Source organism: Engystomops pustulosus, chromosome 11, assembly GCF_040894005.1.
Source record: "Engystomops pustulosus chromosome 11, aEngPut4.maternal, whole genome shotgun sequence".
Lineage (NCBI taxonomy): Eukaryota > Metazoa > Chordata > Amphibia > Anura > Leptodactylidae > Engystomops > Engystomops pustulosus.
The window spans coordinates 90,997,086-91,021,542 of record NC_092421.1 but is presented as its reverse complement, the minus strand read 5'-3'; the positions used below and the strand labels follow the sequence as shown (position 1 = coordinate 91,021,542).

The window sequence follows — 24,457 nt, the reverse complement described above, 5'->3', positions numbered from 1 at the left end:
GTCTCTTACCACCATTCTGTGTCCCTGAGGAGCCTCTTGCCACCATTCTGTGTCCCTGAGGAGTCTCTTGCCACCATTCTGTGTCCCTGAGGAGCCTCTTACCACCATTGTGTCCCTGAGGAGCCTCTTACCACCATTCTGTGTCCCTGAGGAGCCTCTTACCACCATTGTGTCCCTGAGGAGCCTCTTACCACCATTTTGTGTCCCTGAGGAGCCTCTTACCACCATTGTGTCCCTGAGGAGCCTCTTACCACCATTGTGTCCCTGAGGAGCCTCTTACCACCATTGTGTCCCTGAGGAGCCTCTTACCACCATTCTGTGTCCCTGAGGAGCCTCTTACCACCATTGTGTCCTTGAGGAGCCTCTTACCACCATTGTGTCCCTGAGGAGCCTCTTACCACCATTCTGTGTCCCTGAGGAGCCTCTTACCACCATTCTGTGTCCCTGAGGAGCCTCTTACCACCATTCTGTGTCCTTGAGGAGCCTCTTACCACCATTCTGTGTCCCTGAGGAGCCTCTTACCACCATTCTGTGTCCCTGAGGAGCCTCTTACCACCATTCTGTGTCCCTGAGGAGGCTCTTACCACCATTGTGTCCCTGAGGAGCCTCTTACCACCATTCTGTGTCCCTGAGGAGCCTCTTACCACCATTCTCTGTCCCTGAGGAGCCTCTTACCACCATTGTGTCCCTGAGGAGCCTCTTACCACCATTCTGTGTCCCTGAGGAGCCTCTTACCACCATTCTGTGTCCCTGAGGAGCCTCTTACCACCATTCTGTGTCCCTGAGGAGCCTCTTACCACCATTGTGTGTCCCTGAGGAGCCTCTTACCACCATTTTGTGTCCCTGAGGAGCCTCTTACCACCACTGTGTCCCTGAGGAGCCTCTTACCACCATTCTGTGTCCCTGAGGAGCCTCTTACCACCATTCTCTGTCCCTGAGGAGCCTCTTACCACCATTCTGTGTCCCTGAGGAGCCTCTTGCCACCATTCTGTGTCCCTGAGGAGTCTCTTGCCACCATTCTGTGTCCCTGAGGAGCCTCTTACCACCATTGTGTCCCTGAGGAGCCTCTTACCACCATTCTGTGTCCCTGAGGAGCCTCTTACCACCATTCTGTGTCCCTGAGGAGCCTCTTACCACCATTGTGTCCCTGAGGAGCCTCTTACCACCATTCTGTGTCCCTGAGGAGCCTCTTACCACCATTCTGTGTCCCTGAGGAGCCTCTTACCACCATTCTGTGTCCCTGAGGAGCCTCTTACCACCATTGTGTGTCCCTGAGGAGCCTCTTACCACCATTTTGTGTCCCTGAGGAGCCTATTACCACCATTCTGTGTCCCTGAGGAGCCTCTTACCACCATTGTGTCCCTGAGGAGCCTCTTACCACCATTTTGTGTCCCTGAGGAGCCTCTTACCACCATTCTGTGTCCCTGAGGAGCCTCTTACCACCATTCTGTGTCCCTGAGGAGCCTCTTACCACCATTGTGTGTCCCTGAGGAGCCTCTTACCACCATTTTGTGTCCCTGAGGAGCCTCTTACCACCATTGTGTCCCTGAGGAGCCTCTTACCACCATTCTGTGTCCCTGAGGAGCCTCTTACCACCATTCTCTGTCCCTGAGGAGCCTCTTACCACCATTGTGTCCCTGAGGAGCCTCTTACCACCATTCTGTGTCCCTGAGGAGCCTCTTACCACCATTCTGTGTCCCTGAGGAGCCTCTTACCACCATTCTGTGTCCCTGAGGAGCCTCTTACCACCATTGTGTGTCCCTGAGGAGCCTCTTACCACCATTTTGTGTCCCTGAGGAGCCTCTTACCACCATTCTGTGTCCCTGAGGAGCCTCTTACCACCATTCTCTGTCCCTGAGGAGCCTCTTACCACCATTCTGTGTCCCTGAGGAGCCTCTTGCCACCATTCTGTGTCCCTGAGGAGTCTCTTGCCACCATTCTGTGTCCCTGAGGAGCCTCTTACCACCATTGTGTCCCTGAGGAGCCTCTTACCACCATTCTGTGTCCCTGAGGAGCCTCTTACCACCATTCTGTGTCCCTGAGGAGCCTCTTACCACCATTCTGTGTCCCTGAGGAGCCTCTTACCACAATTGTGTCCCTGAGGAGCCTCTTACCACCATTCTGTGTCCCTGAGGAGCCTCTTACCACCATTGTGTCCCTGAGGAGCCTCTTACCACCATTTTGTGTCCCTGAGGAGCCTCTTACCACCATTCTGTGTCCCTGAGGAGCCTCTTACCACCATTGTGTGTCCCTGAGGAGCCTCTTACCACCATTCTGTGTCCCTGAGGAGCCTCTTACCACCATTGTGTCCCTGAGGAGCCTCTTACCACCATTTTGTGTCCCTGAGGAGCCTCTTACCACCATTCTGTGTCCCTGAGGAGCCTCTTACCACCATTGTGTGTCCCTGAGGAGCCTCTTACCACCATTTTGTGTCCCTGAGGAGCCTCTTACCACCATTGTGTCCCTGAGGAGCCTCTTACCACCATTCTGTGTCCCTGAGGAGCCTCTTACCACCATTCTGTGTCCCTGAGGAGCCTCTTACCTCCATTGTGTCCCTGAGGAGCCTCTTACCACCATTTTGTGTCCCTGAGGAGCCTCTTACCACCATTGTGTCCCTGAGGAGCCTCTTACCACCATTGTGTCCCTGAGGAGCCTCTTACCACCATTGTGTCCCTGAGGAGGCTCTTACCACCATTGTGTCCCTGAGGAGGCTCTTACCACCATTGTGTCCCTGAGGAGCCTCTTACCACCATTGTGTCCCTGAGGAGCCTCTTACCACCATTTTGTGTCCCTGAGGAGGCTCTTACCACCATTCTGTGTCCCTGAGGAGCCTCTTACCACCATTCTGTGTCCCTGAGGAGCCTCTTACCACCATTGTGTCCCTGAGGAGCCTCTTACCACCATTCTGTGTCCCTGAGGAGCCTCTTACCACCATTGTGTCCCTGAGGAGCCTCTTACCACCATTCTGTGTCCCTGAGGAGCCTCTTACCACCATTCTGTGTCCCTGAGGAGCCTCTTACCACCATTCTGTCATCATAAAACCCTCCTAAACCCTAAGTTATAAACATAAAACTTCTGTAAAACTTTGCTATAGATATTAGTTACTATGTACCCAATAGTAAAAATGACTCCTTATCCAGTAAAAAACAAGCCCCTGCTGTGATATCACTTGCATCGTCTGGCTACACCCAGTTGTCAGGTTTTATATACGTTTCCGATAGGAATAACAGAAGAAAGCAGAGGAGATGTTCCATAATAGTTATTTTTGGGAAAAATGTTTGTATTTTTGAATACGACTGACTGGATGGGAGAAGCTAAATGTCTGTTGAGTTTCTATCTTCCTTCTGGTCTATTACATAAGGAGTGGAAGGAGAACTGCCCCTCCGTGTCGCCCTCTGGTGTCTACAATGGATATCACATCATTGTAGCGCCACCTGCTGGACATGCGGCGGTTTGTAGAAGTGATTCTGCCTCTTCGCTGTCTGCCAAGCACAGCGCCGCACATTGTATAGAGGCGATGCTTGGTACTGAACCTCAGCACTGTTGATTCAAATGGAACTGAGCTACAATTACGCCATGTGACAAATGGATAAGAATTCATCGGCCTCACTGGGCCGGCTTTATCATTAGTGAGGTCTGTACTATGTGTAGCTTCTAATGTGCATCATCCAGCAGATTATTGAAGCCTGGAGCACGGTTTCCATGAATCTGTCGCACTCAGTTTAAGGCCCCATACACACAGCTGTTGTGGGGATGTATATACGTACAGATGGCAATAGGTGCCCAGCGGCGGCAGGGTGAGCGCAACGTGTTGGATGAGATGGAACATGAACCTTCTTCCCTGTGCGTACGGCAGTGCGCCGCTATTGGCTGTGGAGAGGGGAGGGGTGACCAGCGCGCGTCCGGGCGTCAATGTCGCTTCAGGCTGCAGAATATTTATGCTCCTATTGCCCACCAGAAAAATCATTAGAATCTGTAACATAGACATAGGTCCCAACTGACCCAAATTCAGCAGGTCAGATCTGGTTTTTGGGCACTGTCCTGCCGTCCCAGGCCACAATATGAGGAGGATGGAGGACAGGAGGTCACTATATGAGGGGGATGGAGGACAGGAGGTCACTATATGAGGGGGATGGAGGACAGGAGGTCACTATATGAGGAGGATGGAGGACAGGAGGTCACTATATGAGGGGGATGGAGGACAGGAGGTCACTATATGAGGGGGATGGAGGACAGGAGGTCACTATATGAGGAGGATGGAGGACAGGAGGCCACTATATGAGGGGGATGGAGGACAGGAGGTCACTATATGAGGAGGATGGAGGACAGGAGGCCACTATATGAGGGGGATGGAGGACAGGAGGTCACTATATGAGGAGGATGGAGGACAGGAGGCCACTATATGAGGGAAATGGGGGACAAAAGGCCACTATATGAGGGGGATGGGGGACAGGAGGCCACTATATGAGGGGGATGGGGGACAGGAGGCCACTATATGAGGGGAAATGGGGGACAAAAGGCCACTATATGAGGGGGATGGGGGACAGGAGGCCACAATATGAGGAGGATGGAGGACAGGAGGTCACTATATGAGGGGGATGGAGGACAGGAGGTCACTATATGAGGAGGATGGAGGACAGGAGGCCACTATATGAGGGAAATGGAGGACAAAAGGCCACTATATGAGGGGGATGGGGGACAGGAGGCCACTATATGAGGGGGATGGGGGACAGGAGGCCACTATATGAGGGGGATGGGGGACAAAAGGCCACTATATGAGGGGGATGGAGGACAGGAGGCCACTATATGAGGGGGATGGGGACAAAAGGCCACTATATGAGGGGGGTGGGGGACAGGAGGCCACTATATGAGGGGGGTGGGGGACAGGAGGCCACTATATGAGGGGGATGGGGGACAGGAGGCCACTATATGAGGGGGATGGAGGACAGGAGGTCACTATATGACGGGGATGGGGGACAGGAGGTCACTATATGATGGGGATGGAGGACAGGAGGCCACTATATGAGAGGGATGGAGGACAGGAGGCCACTATATGATGGGGATGGAGGACAGGAGGCCACTACATGAGGGGGGTGGAGGACAGGAGGCCACTATATGATGGGGATGGAGGACAGGAGGTCACAATATGAGGAGGATGGAGGACAGGAGGTCACTATATGAGGGGGATGGATGACAGGAGGCCACTATATGAGAGGGATGGAGGACAGGAGGCCACTATATGAGAGGGATGGAGGACAGGAGGCCACTATATGAGGGGGATGGGGGACAGGAGGCCACTATATGAGGAGGATGGGGGACAGGAGGTCACTATATGAGGGGGATGGAGGACGGGAGGCCACTATATGAGGGGGATGGAGGACGGGAGGCCACTATATGAGGGGGATGGAGGACAGGAGGCCACTATATGAGGGGGATGGAGGACAGGAGGTCACTATATGAGGGGGATGGAGGACAGGAGGCCACTATATGACAGGGATGGAGGACAGGAGGCCACTATATGACGGGGATGGAGGACAGGAGGTCACTATATGAGGGGGATGGAGGACAGGAGGTCACTATATGATGGGGATGGAGGACAGGAGGCCACTATATGATGGGGATGGAGGACAGGAGGCCACTATATGAGGGGGATGGGGGACAGGAGGTCACTATATGAGGGGGATGGAGGACAGGAGGTCACTATATGAGGGGGATGGAGGACAGGAGGCCACAATATGAGAGGGATGGCGGTCGGGAGGTCACTATATGAGGGGGATGGAGGACAGGTGGTCACTATATGAGGGGGATGGAGGACAGGAGGCCACTATATGACGGGGATGGAGGACAGGAGACCACTATATGACGGGGATGGAGGACAGGAGGTCACTATATGAGGGGGATGGAGGACAGGAGGCCACTATATGAGGGGAGATGGAGGATGACGGGAGGACACTATATGATGGGGATGGAGGACAGGAGGCCACTATATGAGGGGGATGGAGGACAGGAGGTCACTATATGAGAGGGATGGAGGACAGGAGGTCACTATATGATGGGGATGGAGGACAGGAGGTCACTATATGATGGGGATGGAGGACGGGAGGCCACTATATGATGGGGATGGAGGACGGGAGGCCACTATATGAGGGGGATGGAGGACGGGAGGCCACAATATGAGGGGGATGGAGGACAGGAGGCCACTATATGAGGGGGATGGAGGACAGGAGGCCACTATATGAGGGGGATGGAGGACAGGAGGCCACTATATGAGAGGGATGGAGGACAGGAGGTCACTATATGATGGGGATGGAGGACAGGAGGTCACTATATGATGGGGATGGAGGACAGGAGGCCACTATATGATGGGGATGGAGGACGGGAGGCCACTATATGAGGGGGATGGAGGACGGGAGGCCACAATATGAGGGGGATGGAGGACAGGAGGCCACTATATGAGGGGGATGGAGGACAGGAGGCCACTATATGAGGGGGATGGAGGACAGGAGGCCACTATATGAGAGGGATGGAGGACAGGAGGCCACTATATGATGGGGATGGAGGACAGGAGGTCACAATATGAGGAGGATGGAGGACAGGAGGCCACTATATGAGGGGGATGGAGGACAGGAGGCCACTATATGAGGGGGATGGAGGACAGGAGGTCACTATATGACGGGGATGGGGGACAGGAGGTCACTATATGATGGGGATGGAGGACAGGAGGCCACTATATGAGGGGGATGGAGGACGGGAGGCCACAATATGAGGGGGATGGAGGACAGGAGGCCACTATATGAGGGGGATGGAGGACGGGAGGCCACAATATGAGGGGGATGGAGGACGGGAGGCCACTATATGAGGGGGATGGAGGACGGGAGGCCACTATATGAGGGGGATGGGGGACAGGAGGTCACTATATGATGGGGATGGAGGAGGACAGGAGGTCACTATATGAGGGGGATGGAGGACAGGAGGTCACTATATGAGGGGGATGGAGGACAGGAGGTCACTATATGAGGGGGATGGAGGACAGGAGGCCACTATATGAGGGGGATGGAGGACAGGAGGTCACTATATGAGGGGAGATGGAGGAGGACAGGAGGTCACTATATGACGGGGATGGAGGACAGGAGGTCACTATATGACGGGGATGGAGGACAGGAGGCCACTATATGAGGGGGATGGAGGACAGGAGGTCACTATATGAGGGGGATGGGGGACAAAAGGCCACTATATGAGGGGGATGGAGGACAGGAGGTCACTATATGAGGGGGATGGAGGACGGGAGGCCACTATATGAGGGGGATGGGGGACGGGAGGCCACTATATGAGGGGGATGGAGGACAGGAGGCCACAATATGAGGGGGATGGGGGACAGGAGGCCACAATATGAGGGGGATGGGGGACAAAAGGCCACTATATGAGGGGGATGGGGGACAGGAGGCCACTATATGAGGGGGATGGAGGACAGGAGGTCACTATATGAGGGGGATGGAGGACAGGAGGTCACTATATGAGGGGGATGGGGGACAAAAGGCCACTATATGAGGGGGATGGAGGACAGGAGGGCACTATATGAGGGGGATGGAGGACAGGAGGCCACTATATGAGGGGGATGGAGGACAGGAGGTCACTATATGACGGGGATGGAGGACAGGAGGTCACTATATGAGGGGGATGGAGGACAGGAGGTCACTATATGAGGGGGATGGAGGACAGGAGGCCACAATATGAGGGGGATGGGGGACAGGAGGTCACAAAATCTAATTCAGGCCGTGTTCACATGATGAGTTTTCAGGGTATTTTGAAAGGCATAACCAAGTGCATAGGAGTTTTGTAGAAACATTGATGTAGCATTTTTATGTTACGTATAGAGATAAGTCGCACGCGTGGATGTGGTGATGAGTTTTGCCTGAAGTCTTTGCATTGGGATTATAAATGTAACTGCATCATGTAAGTCACATTAGTCCCTGATGAGCGCCGTGCTATGGCCTAATCGCTCCACTTCATGGGAAAGCCCCTTTAAGGACACCCAACTTACAGATGATCCCTAGTTACAGACGGACCCCTCTGCCCCCTGTGACCTCTCTGGATGTTACTTTAGTCCCAGGCTGCAGTGATTGGCTGTAAGGAGTCTGGAATGAAGATTTATTGATGATCTTTGTTTCCATTACAGCAAAAAAAAAAACTGAAAATCTAATTGTAACTGAGAAAAAAAAAAAATTGTTTGGAGCTACAACTATGAAAAATGTAGGTAACCCGGGGCCTGTGTGTATACTGCACTCCCCTGTAACCCACTAAGTATTGTAGAGCCTTGATCAGAGATGAGCAGTCCCGTGGGGACTGAACGCTGGGAATATTATTGACGTGATGCAGACAATGAACCATAATTCTGAACCCACAAGACTCTCCCTACCTACTTACTGGAACCATCCTAGGCAATAGTCAGTAAGGGAAGGGCTGTGGCCTATGATGTGACATCGGGGAAGGGCTGTGGCCTATGATGTGACATCCGGGAAGGGCTGTGGCCTATGATGTGACATCGGGGAAGGGCTGTGGCCTATGATGTGACATCGGGGAAGGGCTGTGGCCTATGATGTGACATCCGGGAAGGGCTGTGGCCTATGATGTGACATCCGGGAAAGGCTGTGGCCTATGATGTGACATCGGGGAAGGGCTGTGGCCTATGATGTGACATCGGGGAAGGGCTATGGCCTATGATGTGACATCGGGGAAGGGCTGTGGCCTATGATGTGACATCGGGGAAGGGCTATGGCCTATGATGTGACATCGGGGAAGGGCTGTGGCCTATGATGTGACATCGGGGAAGGGCTGTGGCCTATGATGTGACATCGGGGAAGGGCGGTGGCCTATGATGTGACATCGGGGAAGGGCGGTGGCCTATGATGTGACATCGGGGAAGGGCGGTGGCCTATGATGTGACATCGGGGAAGGGCGGTGGCCTAAGATGTGACATCGGGGAAGGGCGGTGGCCTATGATGTGACATCGGGGAAGGGCTGTGGCCTATGATGTGACATCGGGGAAGGGCTGTGGCCTATGATGTGACATCGGGGAAGGGCTGTGGCCTATGATGTGACATCGGGGAAGGGCTGTGGCCTATGATGTGACATCGGGGAAGGGCTGTGGCCTATGATGTGACATCGGGGAAGGGCTGTGGCCTATGATGTGACATCGGGGAAGGGCTGTGGCCTATGATGTGACATCGGGGAAGGGCTGTGGCCTATGATGTGACATCCGGGAAGGGCTGTGGCCTATGATGTGACATCCGGGAAGGGCTTTGGCCTATGATGTGACATCGGGGAAGGGCTGTGGCCTATGATGTGACATCGGGGAAGGGCTGTGGCCTATGATGTGACATCGGGGAAGGGCTGTGGCCTATGATGTGACATCGGGGAAGGGCTGTGGCCTATGATGTGACATACGGGAAGGGCTGTGGCCTATGATGTGACATCGGGGAAGGGCTGTGGCCTATGATGTGACATCGGGGAAGGGCTGTGGCCTATGATGTGACATCGGGGAAGGGCTGTGGCCTATGATGTGACATCGGGGAAGGGCTGTGGCCTATGATGTGACATCGGGGAAGGGCTGTGGCCTATGATGTGACATCGGGGAAGGGCTGTGGCCTATGATGTGACATCGGGGAAGGGCTGTGGCCTATGATGTGACATCGGGGAAGGGCTGTGGCCTATGATGTGACATCGGGGAAGGGCTGTGGCCTATGATGTGACATCGGGGAAGGGCTGTGGCCTATGATGTGACATCGGGGAAGGGCTGTGGCCTATGATGTGACATCGGGGAAGGGCTGTGGCCTATGATGTGACATCGGGGAAGGGCTGTGGCCTATGATGTGACATCGGGGAAGGGCTGTGGCCTATGATGTGACATCGGGGAAGGGCTGTGGCCTATGATGTGACATCGGGGAAGGGCTGTGGCCTATGATGTGACATCGGGGAAGGGCTGTGGCCTATGATGTGACATCGGGGAAGGGCTGTGGCCTATGATGTGACATCGGGGAAGGGCTGTGGCCTATGATGTGACATCGGGGAAGGGCTGTGGCCTATGATGTGACATCGGGGAAGGGCTGTGGCCTATGATGTGACATCCGGGAAGGGCTGTGGCCTATGATGTGACATCCGGGAAGGGCTGTGGCCTATGATGTGACATCCGGGAAGGGCTGTGGCCTATGATGTGACATCCGGGAAGGGCTGTGGCCTATGATGTGACATTGGGGAAGGGATGAGGCCTATGATGTGACAATGTTAGAAAGTTATGCATATTTGTCTGTAAGATAAACCAACCAATAGACCTTAGTGTAAAGTGAGATGAAAGCGTCTAAAGCTACAGCAAAGTCAATGTGATGAGAACCGAATATCCCAAACCAAAAAAAGAACAGAAAAGGATCAGAGAAATATAAAAACTTATATTATGCCACCAGTCACAACATATACATTGTATCCTATGAGAAGAAGTGAAAGCGTCTCCCGAGATCTTCTCTCGGTGTTACTCTTGGGGGTCCTTCCAGTTATGACCCATGGGCCCTTCATGAATGGGGTGGATCTTAAACGTTCATTTCTTCCAGTATGAGAGGGTCCTATGTCACCCAGAGATGTCTATGCGACCCCCTGATGTGCCCCCTCCAGGATCAGGGGGGACCCTGCTGTCCCTCTCATTGGCTTGCGGTCATCACATGGTTTTCTTTGTCTCTCTCCTCCCAAAGCTTCTTTGACATAGAAATAGAGAGACACCGAGGATCACGATGGCGAAGATCATGATGGAGGCATTTACCAAACAAGGAGAGTCAATTTCTGCGGAGAAAACAGAATGGCGTTACTCTCACATCTACATCGATCATTTCTACCCTAAAGACAGTCACATCCCTGTGATCATCCGCAATCATCCTAAAGACAGTCACATCCCTGTGATCATCCGCGATCATCCTAAAGATAGTCACATCCCTACGATCATCCGCGATCATCCTAAAGACAGCCACATCCCTGTGATCATCCGCGATCACCCTAAAGACAATCACATCCCTGCGATCATCCTAAAGACAGTCACATCCCTGTGATCATCCGCAATCATCCTAAAGACAGTCACATCCCTGCGATCATCCTAAAGACAGTCACATCCCTGTGATCATCCGCGATCATCCTAAAGACAGTCACATCCCTGTGATCATCCGCGATCATCCTAAAGACAGTCACATCCCTGTGATCATCCGCGATCATCCTAAAGACAGTCACAACCCTGTGATCATCCTAAAGACAGTCACATCCCTGTGATCATCCGCGATCATCCTGAAGATAGTCACATCCCTGCGATCATCCTAAAGACAGTCACATCCCTGTGATCATCTGCGATCATCCTAAAGACAGTCACATCCCAGTGATCATCCGCGATCATCCTAAAGACAGTCATATCCCTGTGATCATCCGCGATCATCCTAAAGACAGTCACATCCCTGTGATCATCGGCGATCATCCTGAAGATAGTCACATCCCTGCGATCATCCTAAAGACAGTCACATCCCTGTGATCATCTGCGATCATCCTAAAGACAGTCACATCCCTGTGATCATCCGCGATCATCCTAAAGACAGTCACATCCCTGTGATCATCCGCGATCATCCTAAAGACAGTCACATCCCTGTGATCATCGGCGATCATCCTAAAGACAGTCACATCCCTGTGATCATCCGCGATCATCCTAAAGACATTCACATCCCTGCGATCATTCTAAAGACAGTCACATCCCTGTGATCATCCGCAATCATCCTAAAGACAGTCACATCCCTGCGATCATCCTAAAGACAGTCACATCCCTGTGATCATCCGCGATCATCCTAAAGACAGTCACATCCCTGTGATCATCCGCGATCATCCTAAAGACAGTCACATCCCTGTGATCATCCGCGATCATCCTAAAGACAGTCACATCCCTGTGATCATCTGCGATCATCCTAAAGACAGTCACATCCCTGTGATCATCCGCGATCATCCTAAAGACAGTCACATCCCTGTGATCATCCGCGATCATCCTAAAGACAGTCACATCCCTGTGATCATCGGTGATCATCCTGAAGATAGTCACATCCCTGCGATCATCCTAAAGACAGTCACATCCCTGTGATCATCTGCGATCATCCTAAAGACAGTCACATCCCTGTGATCATCCGCGATAATCCTAAAGATAGTCACATCCCTGTGATCATCCGCGATCATCCTAAAGACAGTCACATCCCTGTGATCATCCGCGATCATCCTAAAGACAGTCACATCCCTGCGATCATTCTAAAGACAGTCACATCCCTGTGATCATCCGCAATCATCCTAAAGACAGTCACAACCCTGCGATCATCCTAAAGACAGTCACATCCCTGTGATCATCCGCGATCATCCTAAAGACAGTCATCCGCGATCATCCTAAAGACAGTCACATCCCTGTGATCATCCGCGATCATCCTAAAGACAGTCACATCCCTGTGATCATCCTAAAGACAGTCACATCCCTGTGATCATCCGCGATCATCCTGAAGATAGTCACATCCCTGCGATCATCCTAAAGACAGTCACATCCCTGTGATCATCTGCGATCATCCTAAAGACAGTCACATCCCTGTGATCATCCGCGATCATCCTAAAGACAGTCACATCCCTGTGATCATCCGCGATCATCCTAAAGACAGTCACATCCCTGTGATCATCCGCGATCATCCTAAAGACAGTCACATCCCTGTGATCATCCGCGATCATCCTAAAGACAGTCACATCCCTGCGATCATTCTAAAGACAGTCACATCCCTGTGATCATCCGCGATCATCCTAAAGACAGTCACATCCCTGCGATCATCCTAAAGACAGTCACATCCCTGTGATCATCCGCGATCATCCTAAAGACAGTCACATCCCTGTGATCATCCGCGATCATCCTAAAGACAGTCACATCCCTGTGATCATCCTAAAGACAGTCACATCCCTGTGATCATCCGCGATCATCCTAAAGACAGTCACATCCCTGTGATCATCCGCGATCATCCTAAAGACGGTCACATCCCTGTGATCATCCGCGATCAACCTAAAGACAGTCACATCCCTGCGATCATTCTAAAGACAGTCACATCCCTGTGATCATCCGCGATCATCCTAAAGACAGTCACATCCCTGTGATCATCCGCGATCATCCTAAAGACAGTCACATCCCTGCGATCATTCTAAAGACAGTCACATCCCTGTGATCATCCGCGATCATCCTAAATACAGTCACATCCCTGTGATCATCCGCGATCATCCTAAAGACAGTCACATCCCTGTGATCATCCGCGATCATCCTAAAGACAGTCACATCCCTGTAATCATCCGCGATCATCCTAAAGACAGTCACATCCCTGTGATCATCCGCGATCATCCTAAAGACAGTCACATCCCTGCGATCATTCTAAAGACAGTCACATCCCTGTGATGATCCTAAAGACAGTCACATCCCTGTGATCATCCTAAAGACAGTCACATCCCTGTGATCATTCTAAAGACAGTCACATCCCTGTGATCATTCTAAAGACAGTCACATCCCTGTGATCATCCGCGATCATCCTAAAGACAGTCACAACCCTGTGATCATCCGCGATCATCCTAAAGACAGTCACATCCCTGTGATCATCCTAAAGACAGTCACATCCCAGTGATCATCCGCGATCATCCTAAAGACAGTCACATCCCTGTGATCATCCGCTCATCCTAAAGACAGTCACATCCCTGTGATCATCCGCAATTATCCTGAAGACAGCCACATCCCTGTGAACATCCGCGATCATCCTAAAGACAGTCACATCCCTGTGATCATCCGCGATCATCCTAAAGACAGCCACATCCCTGTGATCATCCTAAAGACAGTCACATCCCTGTGATCATCCGCGATCATCCTAAAGACAGCCACATCCCTGAGATCATCCTAAAGACAGTCACATCCCTGTGATCATCCGTGATCATCCTAAAGACAGCCACATCCCTGTGATCATCCGCGATCATCCTAAAGACAGTCACATCCCTGTGATCATCCGCGATCATCCTAAAGACAGTCACATCCCTGTGATCATCCGCGATCATCCTAAAGACAGTCACATCCCTGTGATCATCCGCGATCATCCTAAAGACAGTCACATCCCTGTGATCATCCGCGATCATCCAAAAGACAGTCACATCCCTGTGATCATCCGATCATCCTAAAGATAGTCACATCCCTGTGATCATCCGCGATCATCCTAAAGATAGTCACATCCCTGTGATCATCCGAAATCATCCTGAAGACGGTCACATCCCTTTGATCATCCACGATCATCCTGAAAACAGTCACATCCCTGTGATCATCCGCGATCATCCTAAAGATAGTCACATCCCTGTGATCATCCGCAATCATCCTGAAGACGGTCACATCCCTGTGATCATCCACGATCATCCTAAAGACAGTCACATCCCTGCGATCATCCTAAAGACAGCCACATCCCTGTGATCATCCTAAAGACAGTCACATCCCTGTGATCATCCGTGATCATCCTAAAGACAGCCACATCCCTGTGATCATCCGCGATCATCCTAAAGACAGTCACATCCCTGTGATCATCCGCGATCATCCTAAAGACAGTCACATCCCAGTGATCATCCGCGATCATCCTAAAGACAGTCACATCCCTGTGATCATCCGCGATCATCCTAAAGACAGTCACATCCCTGTGATCATCCGCGATCATCCTAAAGACAGTCACATCCCTGTGATCATCCGCGATCATCCAAAAGACAGTCACATCCCTGTGATCATCCGATCATCCTAAAGATAGTCACATCCCTGTGATCATCCGCGATCATCCTAAAGATAGTCACATCCCTGTGATCATCAGCAATCATCCTGAAGACGGTCACATCCCTTTGATCATCCACGATCATCCTGAAAACAGTCACATCCCTGTGATCATCCGCGATCATCCTAAAGATAGTCACATCCCTGTGATCATCCGCAATCATCCTGAAGACGGTCACATCCCTGTGATCATCCACGATCATCCTAAAGACAGTCACATCCCTGCGATCATCCTAAAGACAGCCACATCCCTGTGATCATCCTAAAGACAGTCACATCCCTGTGATCATCCGCGATCATCCTAAAGACAGCCACATCCCTGAGATCATCCTAAAGACAGTCACATCCCTGTGATCATCCGCAATCATCCTGAAGACAGCCACATCCCTGTGAACATCCGCGATCATCCTAAAGACAGCCACATCCCTGAGATCATCCTAAAGACAGTCACATCCCTGTGATCATCCGTGATCATCCTAAAGACAGCCACATCCCTGCGATCATCCTAAAGACAGTCACATCCCAGTGATCATCCTCGATCATCCTAAAGACAGTCACATCCCAGTGATCATCCGCGATCATCCTAAAGACAGTAACATCCCTGTGATCATCCGATCATCCTAAAGATAGTCACATCCCTGTGATCATCCACGATCATCCTGAAGACAGTCACATCCCTGTGATCATCCGTGATCATCCTAAAGACAGTCACATCCCTGTGATCATTCGCGATCATCCTAAAGACAGTCACATCCCTGTGATCATCCGCGATCATCCTAAAGACAGTCACATCCCTGTGATCATCTGCGATCATCCTAAAGACAGTCACATCCCTGTGATCATCCGCGATCATCATAAAGACAGTCACATCCCTGTGATCATCCGCGATCATCCTAAAGACAGTCACATCCCTGTGATCATCCGCGATCATCCTAAAGACAGTCACATCCCTGTGATCATCCGCGATCATCCTAAAGACAGTCACATCCCTGCGATCATCCGCGATCATCCAAAAGACAGTCACATCCCTGTGATCATCCTAAAGACAGTCACATCCCTGCGATCATTCTAAAGACAGTCACATCCCTGCGATCATTCTAAAGACAGTCACATCCCTGTGATCATCCGCGATCATCCTAAAGACAGTCACATCCCTGTGATCATCCGCGATCATCCTAAAGACAGTCACATCCCTGCGATCATTCTAAAGACAGTCACATCCCTGTGATCATCCGCGATCATCCTAAAGACAGTCACATCCCTGCGATCATCCTAAAGACAGTCACATCGCTGTTATCATCCTAAAGACAGTCACATCCCTGTGATCATCCTAAAGACAGTCACATCCCTGTGATCATCTGCGATCATCCTGAAGATAGTCACATCCCTGTGATCATCCTAAAGACAGTCACATCCCTGTGATCATCTGCGATCATCCTAAAGACAGTCACATCCCTGTGATCATCCGCGATCATCCTAAAGACAGTCACATCCCTGTGATCATCCGCGATCATCCTAAAGACAGTCACATCCCTGCGATCATTCTAAAGACAGTCACATCCCTGTGATCATCCGCGATCATCCTAAAGACAGTCACATCCCTGCGATCATCCTAAAGACAGTCACATCGCTGTTATCATCCTAAAGACAGTCACATCCCTGTGATCATCCTAAAGACAGTCACATCCCTGTGATCATCTGCGATCATCCTGAAGATAGTCACATCCCTGTGATCATCCTAAAGACAGTCACATCCCTGTGATCATCTGCGATCATCCTAAAGACAGTCACATCCCTGTGATCATCCGCGATCATCCTAAAGACAGTCACATCCCTGTGATCATCCGCGATCATCCTAAAGACGGTCACATCCCTGTGATCATCCGCGATCATCCTAAAGACAGTCACATCCCTGTGATCATCCGCGATCATCCTAAAGACAGTCACATCCCTGCGATCATTCTAAAGACAGTCACACCCCTGTGATCATCCGCGATCATCCTAAAGACAGTCACATCCCTGTGATCATCCGCGATCATCCTAAAGACAGTCACATCCCTGTGATCATCCGCGATCATCCTAAAGACAGTCACATCCCTGTGATCATCCGTGATCATCCTAAAGACAGTCACATCCCTGTGATCATCCGCGATCATCCTAAAGACAGTCACATCCCTGCGATCATTCTAAAGACAGTCACATCCCTGTGATCATCCGCGATCATCCTAAAGACAGTCACATCCCTGCGATCATCCTAAAGACAGTCACATCCCTGTGATCATCCTAAAGACAGTCACATCCCTGTGATCATCCTAAAGACAGTCACATCCCTGTGATCATCTGCGATCATCCTGAAGATAGTCACATCCCTGTGATCATCCTAAAGACAGTCACATCCCTGTGATCATCTGCGATCATCCTAAAGACAGTCACATCCCTGTGATCATCCGCGATCATCCTAAAGACAGTCACATCCCTGTGATCATCCGCGATCATCCTAAAGACAGTCACATCCCTGTGATCATCCGCGATCATCCTAAAGACAGTCACATCCCTGTGATCATCCGCGATCATCCTAAAGACAGTCACATCCCTGTGATCATCCGCGATCATCCTAAAGACAGTCACATCCCTGTGATCATCCGCGATCATCCTAAAGACAGTCACATCCCTGTGATCATCCTAAAGACAGTCACATCCCTGTGATCATTCTAAAGACAGTCACATCCCTGTGATCATCCGCGATCATCCTAAAGACAGTCACATCCCTGTGATCATCCGTGATCATCCGAAAGACAGTCACATCCCTGTGATAATCCGCGATCATCCTAAAGACTGTCTTTAGGATGATCACAGGGATGTGACTGTCTTTAGGATGAGCGGATGATCACAGGGATGTGACTGTCTTTAGGATGATCGCGGATGATCACTGGGATGTGACTGTCTTTAGGATGATCACAGGGATGTGACTGTCACATCCCAGTGATCATCCGCGATAATCCTAAAGACAGTCACATCCCTGTGATCATCCGCTCATCCTAAAGACAGTCACATCCCTGTGATCATCCGCAATCATCCTGAAGACAGCCACATCCCTGTGAACATCCGCGATCATCCTAAAGACAGCCACATCCCTGTGATCATCCTAAAGACAGTCACATCCCTGTGATCATCCGCGATCATCTTAAAGACAGCCACATCCCTGAGATCATCCTAAAGACAGTCACATCCCTGTGATCATCCGTGATCATCCTAAAGACAGCCACATCCCTGTGATCATCCGCGATCATCCTAAAGACAGTCACATCCCTGTGATCATCCGCGATCATCCTAAAGACAGTCACATCCCAGTGATCATCCGCGATCATCCTAAAGACAGTCACATCCCTGTGATCATCCGCGATCATCCTAAAGACAGTCACATCCCTGTGATCATCCGCGATCATCCTAAAGACAGTCACATCCCTGTGATCATCCGTGATCATCCTAAAGACAGTCACATCCCTGTGATCATCCCTGATCATCCTAAAGACAGCCACATCCCTGTGATCATCCGCGATCATCCTAAAGACAGTCACATCCCAGTGATCATCCCTGATCATCCTAAAGACAGCCACATCCCTGTGATCATCCGCGATCATCCTAAAGACAGTCACATCCCTGTGATCATCCACGATCATCCTAAAGACAGTCACATCCCAGTGATCATCCCTGATCATCCTAAAGACAGCCACATCCCTGTGATCATCCGCGATCATCCTAAAGACAGTCACATCCCTGTGATCATCCACGATCATCCTGAAGACAGTCACATCCCTGTGATCATCCACGATCATCCTGAAGACAGTCACATCCCAGTGATCATCCGCGATCATCCTAAAGACAGTCACATCCCTGTGATCATCCACGATCATCCTGAAGACAGTCACATCCCTGTGATCATCCGTGATCATCCTGAAGACAGTAACATCCCTGTGATCATCCGTGATCATCCTAAAGACAGTCACATCCCTGTGATCATCCGTGATCATCCTACAGACAGTCACATCCCTGTGATCATCCTAAAGACAGTCACATCCCAGTGATCATCCGCGATCATCCTAAAGACAGTCACATCCCAGTGATCATCCGCGATCATCCTAAAGACAGTCACATCCCAGTGATCATCCGCGATCATCCTAAAGACAGTCACATCCCAGTGATCATCCGCGATCATCCTAAAGACAGTCACATCCCTGTGATCATCCGCGATCATCCTAAAGACAGTCACATCCCAGTGATCAACCGCGATCATCCTAAAGATAGTCACATCCCTGTGATCATCCACGATCATCCTGAAGACAGTCACATCCCTGTGATCATCCGTGATCATCCTAAAGACAGTCACATCCCAGTGATCATCCGCGATCATCCTAAAGACAGTCACATCCCTGTGATCATCCGCGATCATCCTAAAGACAGTCACATCCCTGTGATCATCCGCGATCATCCTAAAGACAGTCACATCCCTGTGATCATCCGCGATCATCCAAAAGACAGTCACATCCCTGTGATCATCCGATCATCCTAAAGATAGTCACATCCCTGTGATCATCCGCAATCATCCTGAAGACGGTCACATCCCTGTGATCATCCGCGATCATCCTAAAGATAGTCACATCCCTGTGATCATCCGCGATCATCCTAAAGACAGTCACATCCCTGTGATCATCCGCGATCATCCTAAAGACAGTCACATCCCGGTGATCATCCGCGATCATCCTAAAGACAGTCACATCCCTGCGATCATCCGCTATCATCCAAAAGACAGTCACATCCCTGTGATCATCTGATCATCCTAAAGATAGTCACATCCCTGTGATCATCTGCGATCATCCTAAAGACAGTCACATCCCTGCGATCATCCTAAAGACAGTCACATCCCTGCGATCATTCTAAAGACAGTCACATCCCTGTGATCATCCGCGATCATCCTAAAGACAGTCACATCCCTGTGATCATCCGCGATCATCCTAAAGACAGTCACATCCCTGCGATCATTCTAAAGACAGTCACACCCCTGTGATCATCCACGATCATCCTAAAGACAGTCACATCCCTGTGATCATCCGCGATCATCCTAAAGACAGTCACATCCCTGTGATCATCCGCGATCATCCTAAAGACAGTCACATCCCTGTGATCATCCGTGATCATCCTAAAGACAGTCACATCCCTGTGATCATCCGCGATCATCCTAAAGACAGTCACATCCCTGCGATCATTCTAAAGAAAGTCACATCCCTGTGATCATCCGCGATCATCCTAAAGACAGTCACATCCCTGCGATCATCCTAAAGACAGTCACATCCCTGTGATCATCCTAAAGACAGTCACATCCCTGTGATCATCCTAAAGACAGTCACATCCCTGTGATCATCTGCGATCATCCTGAAGATAGTCACATCCCTGTGATCATCTGCGATCATCCTAAAGACAGTCACATCCCTGTGATCATCCGCGATCATCCTAAAGACAGTCACATCCCTGTGATCATCCGCGATCATCCTAAAGACGGTCACATCCCTGTGATCATCCGCGATCATCCTAAAGACAGTCACATCCCTGTGATCATCCGCGATCATCCTAAAGACAGTCACATCCCTGCGATCATTCTAAAGACAGTCACACCCCTGTGATCATCCGCGATCATCCTAAAGACAGTCACATCCCAGTGATCATCCGCGATCATCCTAAAGACAGTCACATCCCTGTGATCATCCGCGATCATCCTAAAGACAGTCACATCCCTGTGATCATCCGCGATCATCCTAAAGACAGTCACATCCCTGTGATCATCCGCGATCATCCTAAAGACAGTCACATCCCTGCGATCATTCTAAAGACAGTCACACCCCTGTGATCATCTGCGATCATCCTAAAGACAGTCACATCCCAGTGATCATCCGCGATCATCCTAAAGACAGTCACATCCCTGTGATCATCCGCGATCATCCTAAAGACAGTCACATCCCTGTGATCATCCGCGATCATCCTAAAGACAGTCACATCCCTGTGATCATCCGCGATCATCCTAAAGACAGTCACATCCCTGTGATCATCCTAAAGACAGTCACATCCCTGTGATCATTCTAAAGACAGTCACATCCCTGTGATCATCCGCGATCATCCTAAAGACAGTCACATCCCTGTGATCATCCGTGATCATCCGAAAGACAGTCACATCCCTGTGATCATCCGCGATCATCCTAAAGACTGTCTTTAGGATGATCACAGGGATGTGACTGTCTTTAGGATGAGCGGATGATCACAGGGATGTGACTGTCTTTAGGATGATCGCGGATGATCACTGGGATGTGACTGTCTTTAGGATGATCACAGGGATGTGACTGTCACATCCCAGTGATCATCCGCGATCATCCTAAAGACAGTCACATCCCTGTGATCATCCGCTCATCCTAAAGACAGTCACATCCCTGTGATCATCCGCAATCATCCTGAAGACAGCCACATCCCTGTGAACATCCGCAATCATCCTAAAGACAGCCACATCCCTGTGATCATCCTAAAGACAGTCACATCCCTGTGATCATCCGCGATCATCTTTAAGACAGCCACATCCCTGAGATCATCCTAAAGACAGTCACATCCCTGTGATCATCCGTGATCATCCTAAAGACAGCCACATCCCTGTGATCATCCGCGATCATCCTAAAGACAGTCACATCCCTGTGATCATCCGCGATCATCCTAAAGACAGTCACATCCCAGTGATCATCCGCGATCATCCTAAAGACAGTCACATCCCTGTGATCATCCTAAAGACAGTCACATCCCTGCGATCATTCTAAAGACAGTCACATCCCAGTGATCATCCGCGATCATCCTAAAGACAGTCACATCCCAGTGATCATCCGCGATCATCCTAAAGACAGTCACATCCCAGTGATCATCCGCGATCATCCTAAAGACAGTCACATCCCAGTGATCATCCGCGATCATCCTAAAGACAGTCACATCCCTGTGATCATCCGCGATCATCCTAAAGACAGTCACATCCCAGTGATCAACCGCGATCATCCTAAAGATAGTCACATCCCTGTGATCATCCACGATCATCCTGAAGACAGTCACATCCCTGTGATCATCCGTGATCATCCTAAAGACAGTCACATCCCAGTGATCATCCGCGATCATCCTAAAGACAGTCACATCCCTGTGATCATCCGCGATCATCCTAAAGACAGTCACATCCCTGTGATCATCCGCGATCATCCTAAAGACAGTCACATCCCTGTGATCATCCTAAAGACAGTCACATCCCTGTGATCATTCTAAAGACAGTCACATCCCTGTGATCATCCGCGATCATCCTAAAGACAGTCACATCCCTGTGATCATCCGTGATCATCCGAAAGACAGTCACATCCCTGTGATCATCCGCGATCATCCTAAAGACTGTCTTTAGGATGATCACAGGGATGTGACTGTCTTTAGGATGAGCGGATGATCACAGGGATGTGACTGTCTTTAGGATGATCGCGGATGATCACTGGGATGTGACTGTCTTTAGGATGATCACAGGGATGTGACTGTCACATCCCAGTGATCATCCGCGATCATCCTAAAGACAGTCACATCCCTGTGATCATCCGCTCATCCTAAAGACAGTCACATCCCTGTGATCATCCGCAATCATCCTGAAGACAGCCACATCCCTGTGAACATCCGCAATCATCCTAAAGACAGCCACATCCCTGTGATCATCCTAAAGACAGTCACATCCCTGTGATCATCCGCGATCATCTTTAAGACAGCCACATCCCTGAGATCATCCTAAAGACAGTCACATCCCTGTGATCATCCGTGATCATCCTAAAGACAGCCACATCCCTGTGATCATCCGCGATCATCCTAAAGACAGTCACATCCCTGTGATCATCCGCGATCATCCTAAAGACAGTCACATCCCAGTGATCATCCGCGATCATCCTAAAGACAGTCACATCCCTGTGATCATCCGCGATCATCCTAAAGACAGTCACATCCCTGTGATCATCCGCGATCATCCTAAAGACAGTCACATCCCTGTGATCATCCGTGATCATCCTAAAGACAGTCACATCCCTGTGATCATCCCTGATCATCCTAAAGACAGCCACATCCCTGTGATCATCCGCGATCATCCTAAAGACAGTCACATCCCAGTGATCATCCCTGATCATCCTAAAGACAGCCACATCCCTGTGATCATCCGCGATCATCCTAAAGACAGTCACATCCCTGTGATCATCCACGATCATCCTAAAGACAGTCACATCCCAGTGATCATCCCTGATCATCCTAAAGACAGCCACATCCCTGTGATCATCCGCGATCATCCTAAAGACAGTCACATCCCTGTGATCATCCACGATCATCCTGAAGACAGTCACATCCCTGTGATCATCCGTGATCATCCTGAAGACAGTCACATCCCAGTGATCATCCGCGATCATCCTAAAGACAGTCACATCCCTGTGATCATCCACGATCATCCCGAAGACAGTCACATCCCTGTGATCATCCGTGATCATCCTGAAGACAGTAACATCCCTGTGATCATCCGTGATCATCCTAAAGACAGTCACATCCCTGTGATCATCCGTGATCATCCTAAAGACAGTCACATCCCTGTGATCATCCTAAAGACAGTCACATCCCTGCGATCATTCTAAAGACAGTCACATCCCAGTGATCATCCGCGATCATCCTAAAGACAGTCACATCCCAGTGATCATCCGCGATCATCCTAAAGACAGTCACATCCCAGTGATCATCCGCGATCATCCTAAAGACAGTCACATCCCAGTGATCATCCGCGATCATCCTAAAGACAGTCACATCCCTGTGATCATCCGCGATCATCCTAAAGACAGTCACATCCCAGTGATCAACCGCGATCATCCTAAAGATAGTCACATCCCTGTGATCATCCACGATCATCCTGAAGACAGTCACATCCCTGTGATCATCCGTGATCATCCTAAAGACAGTCACATCCCAGTGATCATCCGCGATCATCCTAAAGACAGTCACATCCCTGTGATCATCCGCGATCATCCTAAAGACAGTCACATCCCTGTGATCATCTGCGATCATCCTAAAGACAGTCACATCCCTGTGATCATCCGCGATCATCCAAAAGACAGTCACATCCCTGTGATCATCCGATCATCCTAAAGATAGTCACATCCCTGTGATCATCCGCAATCATCCTGAAGACGGTCACATCCCTGTGATCATCCGCGATCATCCTAAAGATAGTCACATCCCTGTGATCATCCGCAATCATCCTGAAGACGGTCACATCCCTGTGATCATCCACGATCATCCTAAAGACAGTCACATCCCTGCGATCTTCCTAAAGACAGTCACATCCCTGTGATCATCCTAAAGACAGTCACATCCCTGCGATCATTCTAAAGACAGTCACATCCCTGTGATCATCCGCGATCATCCTAAAGACAGTCACATCCCTGTGATCATCCGCGATCATCATGAAGACAGTCACATCCCTGTGATCATCCGCAATCATCCTAAAGA

At 50.3% G+C, this 24,457-nt stretch overlaps 1 protein-coding gene across 3 annotated transcripts in view; it reads right to left on the bottom strand.

Moving 5' to 3' along the window:
• Positions 1 to 10,422: 10,422 nt before the first annotated feature.
• TAPBPL (TAP binding protein like) overlaps positions 10,423 to 24,457 on the bottom strand; it is a 46,728-nt gene continuing 32,693 nt past the window's right edge. For all 3 annotated transcript variants that reach the window (XM_072129974.1, XM_072129976.1, XM_072129975.1), the window contains one exon: positions 10,423 to 10,827. In XM_072129974.1, the coding sequence (XP_071986075.1) occupies positions 10,706 to 10,827 (122 nt within the window). In that variant the 3' untranslated portion in view covers positions 10,423 to 10,705. The remainder of the gene's footprint in view (positions 10,828 to 24,457) is intronic.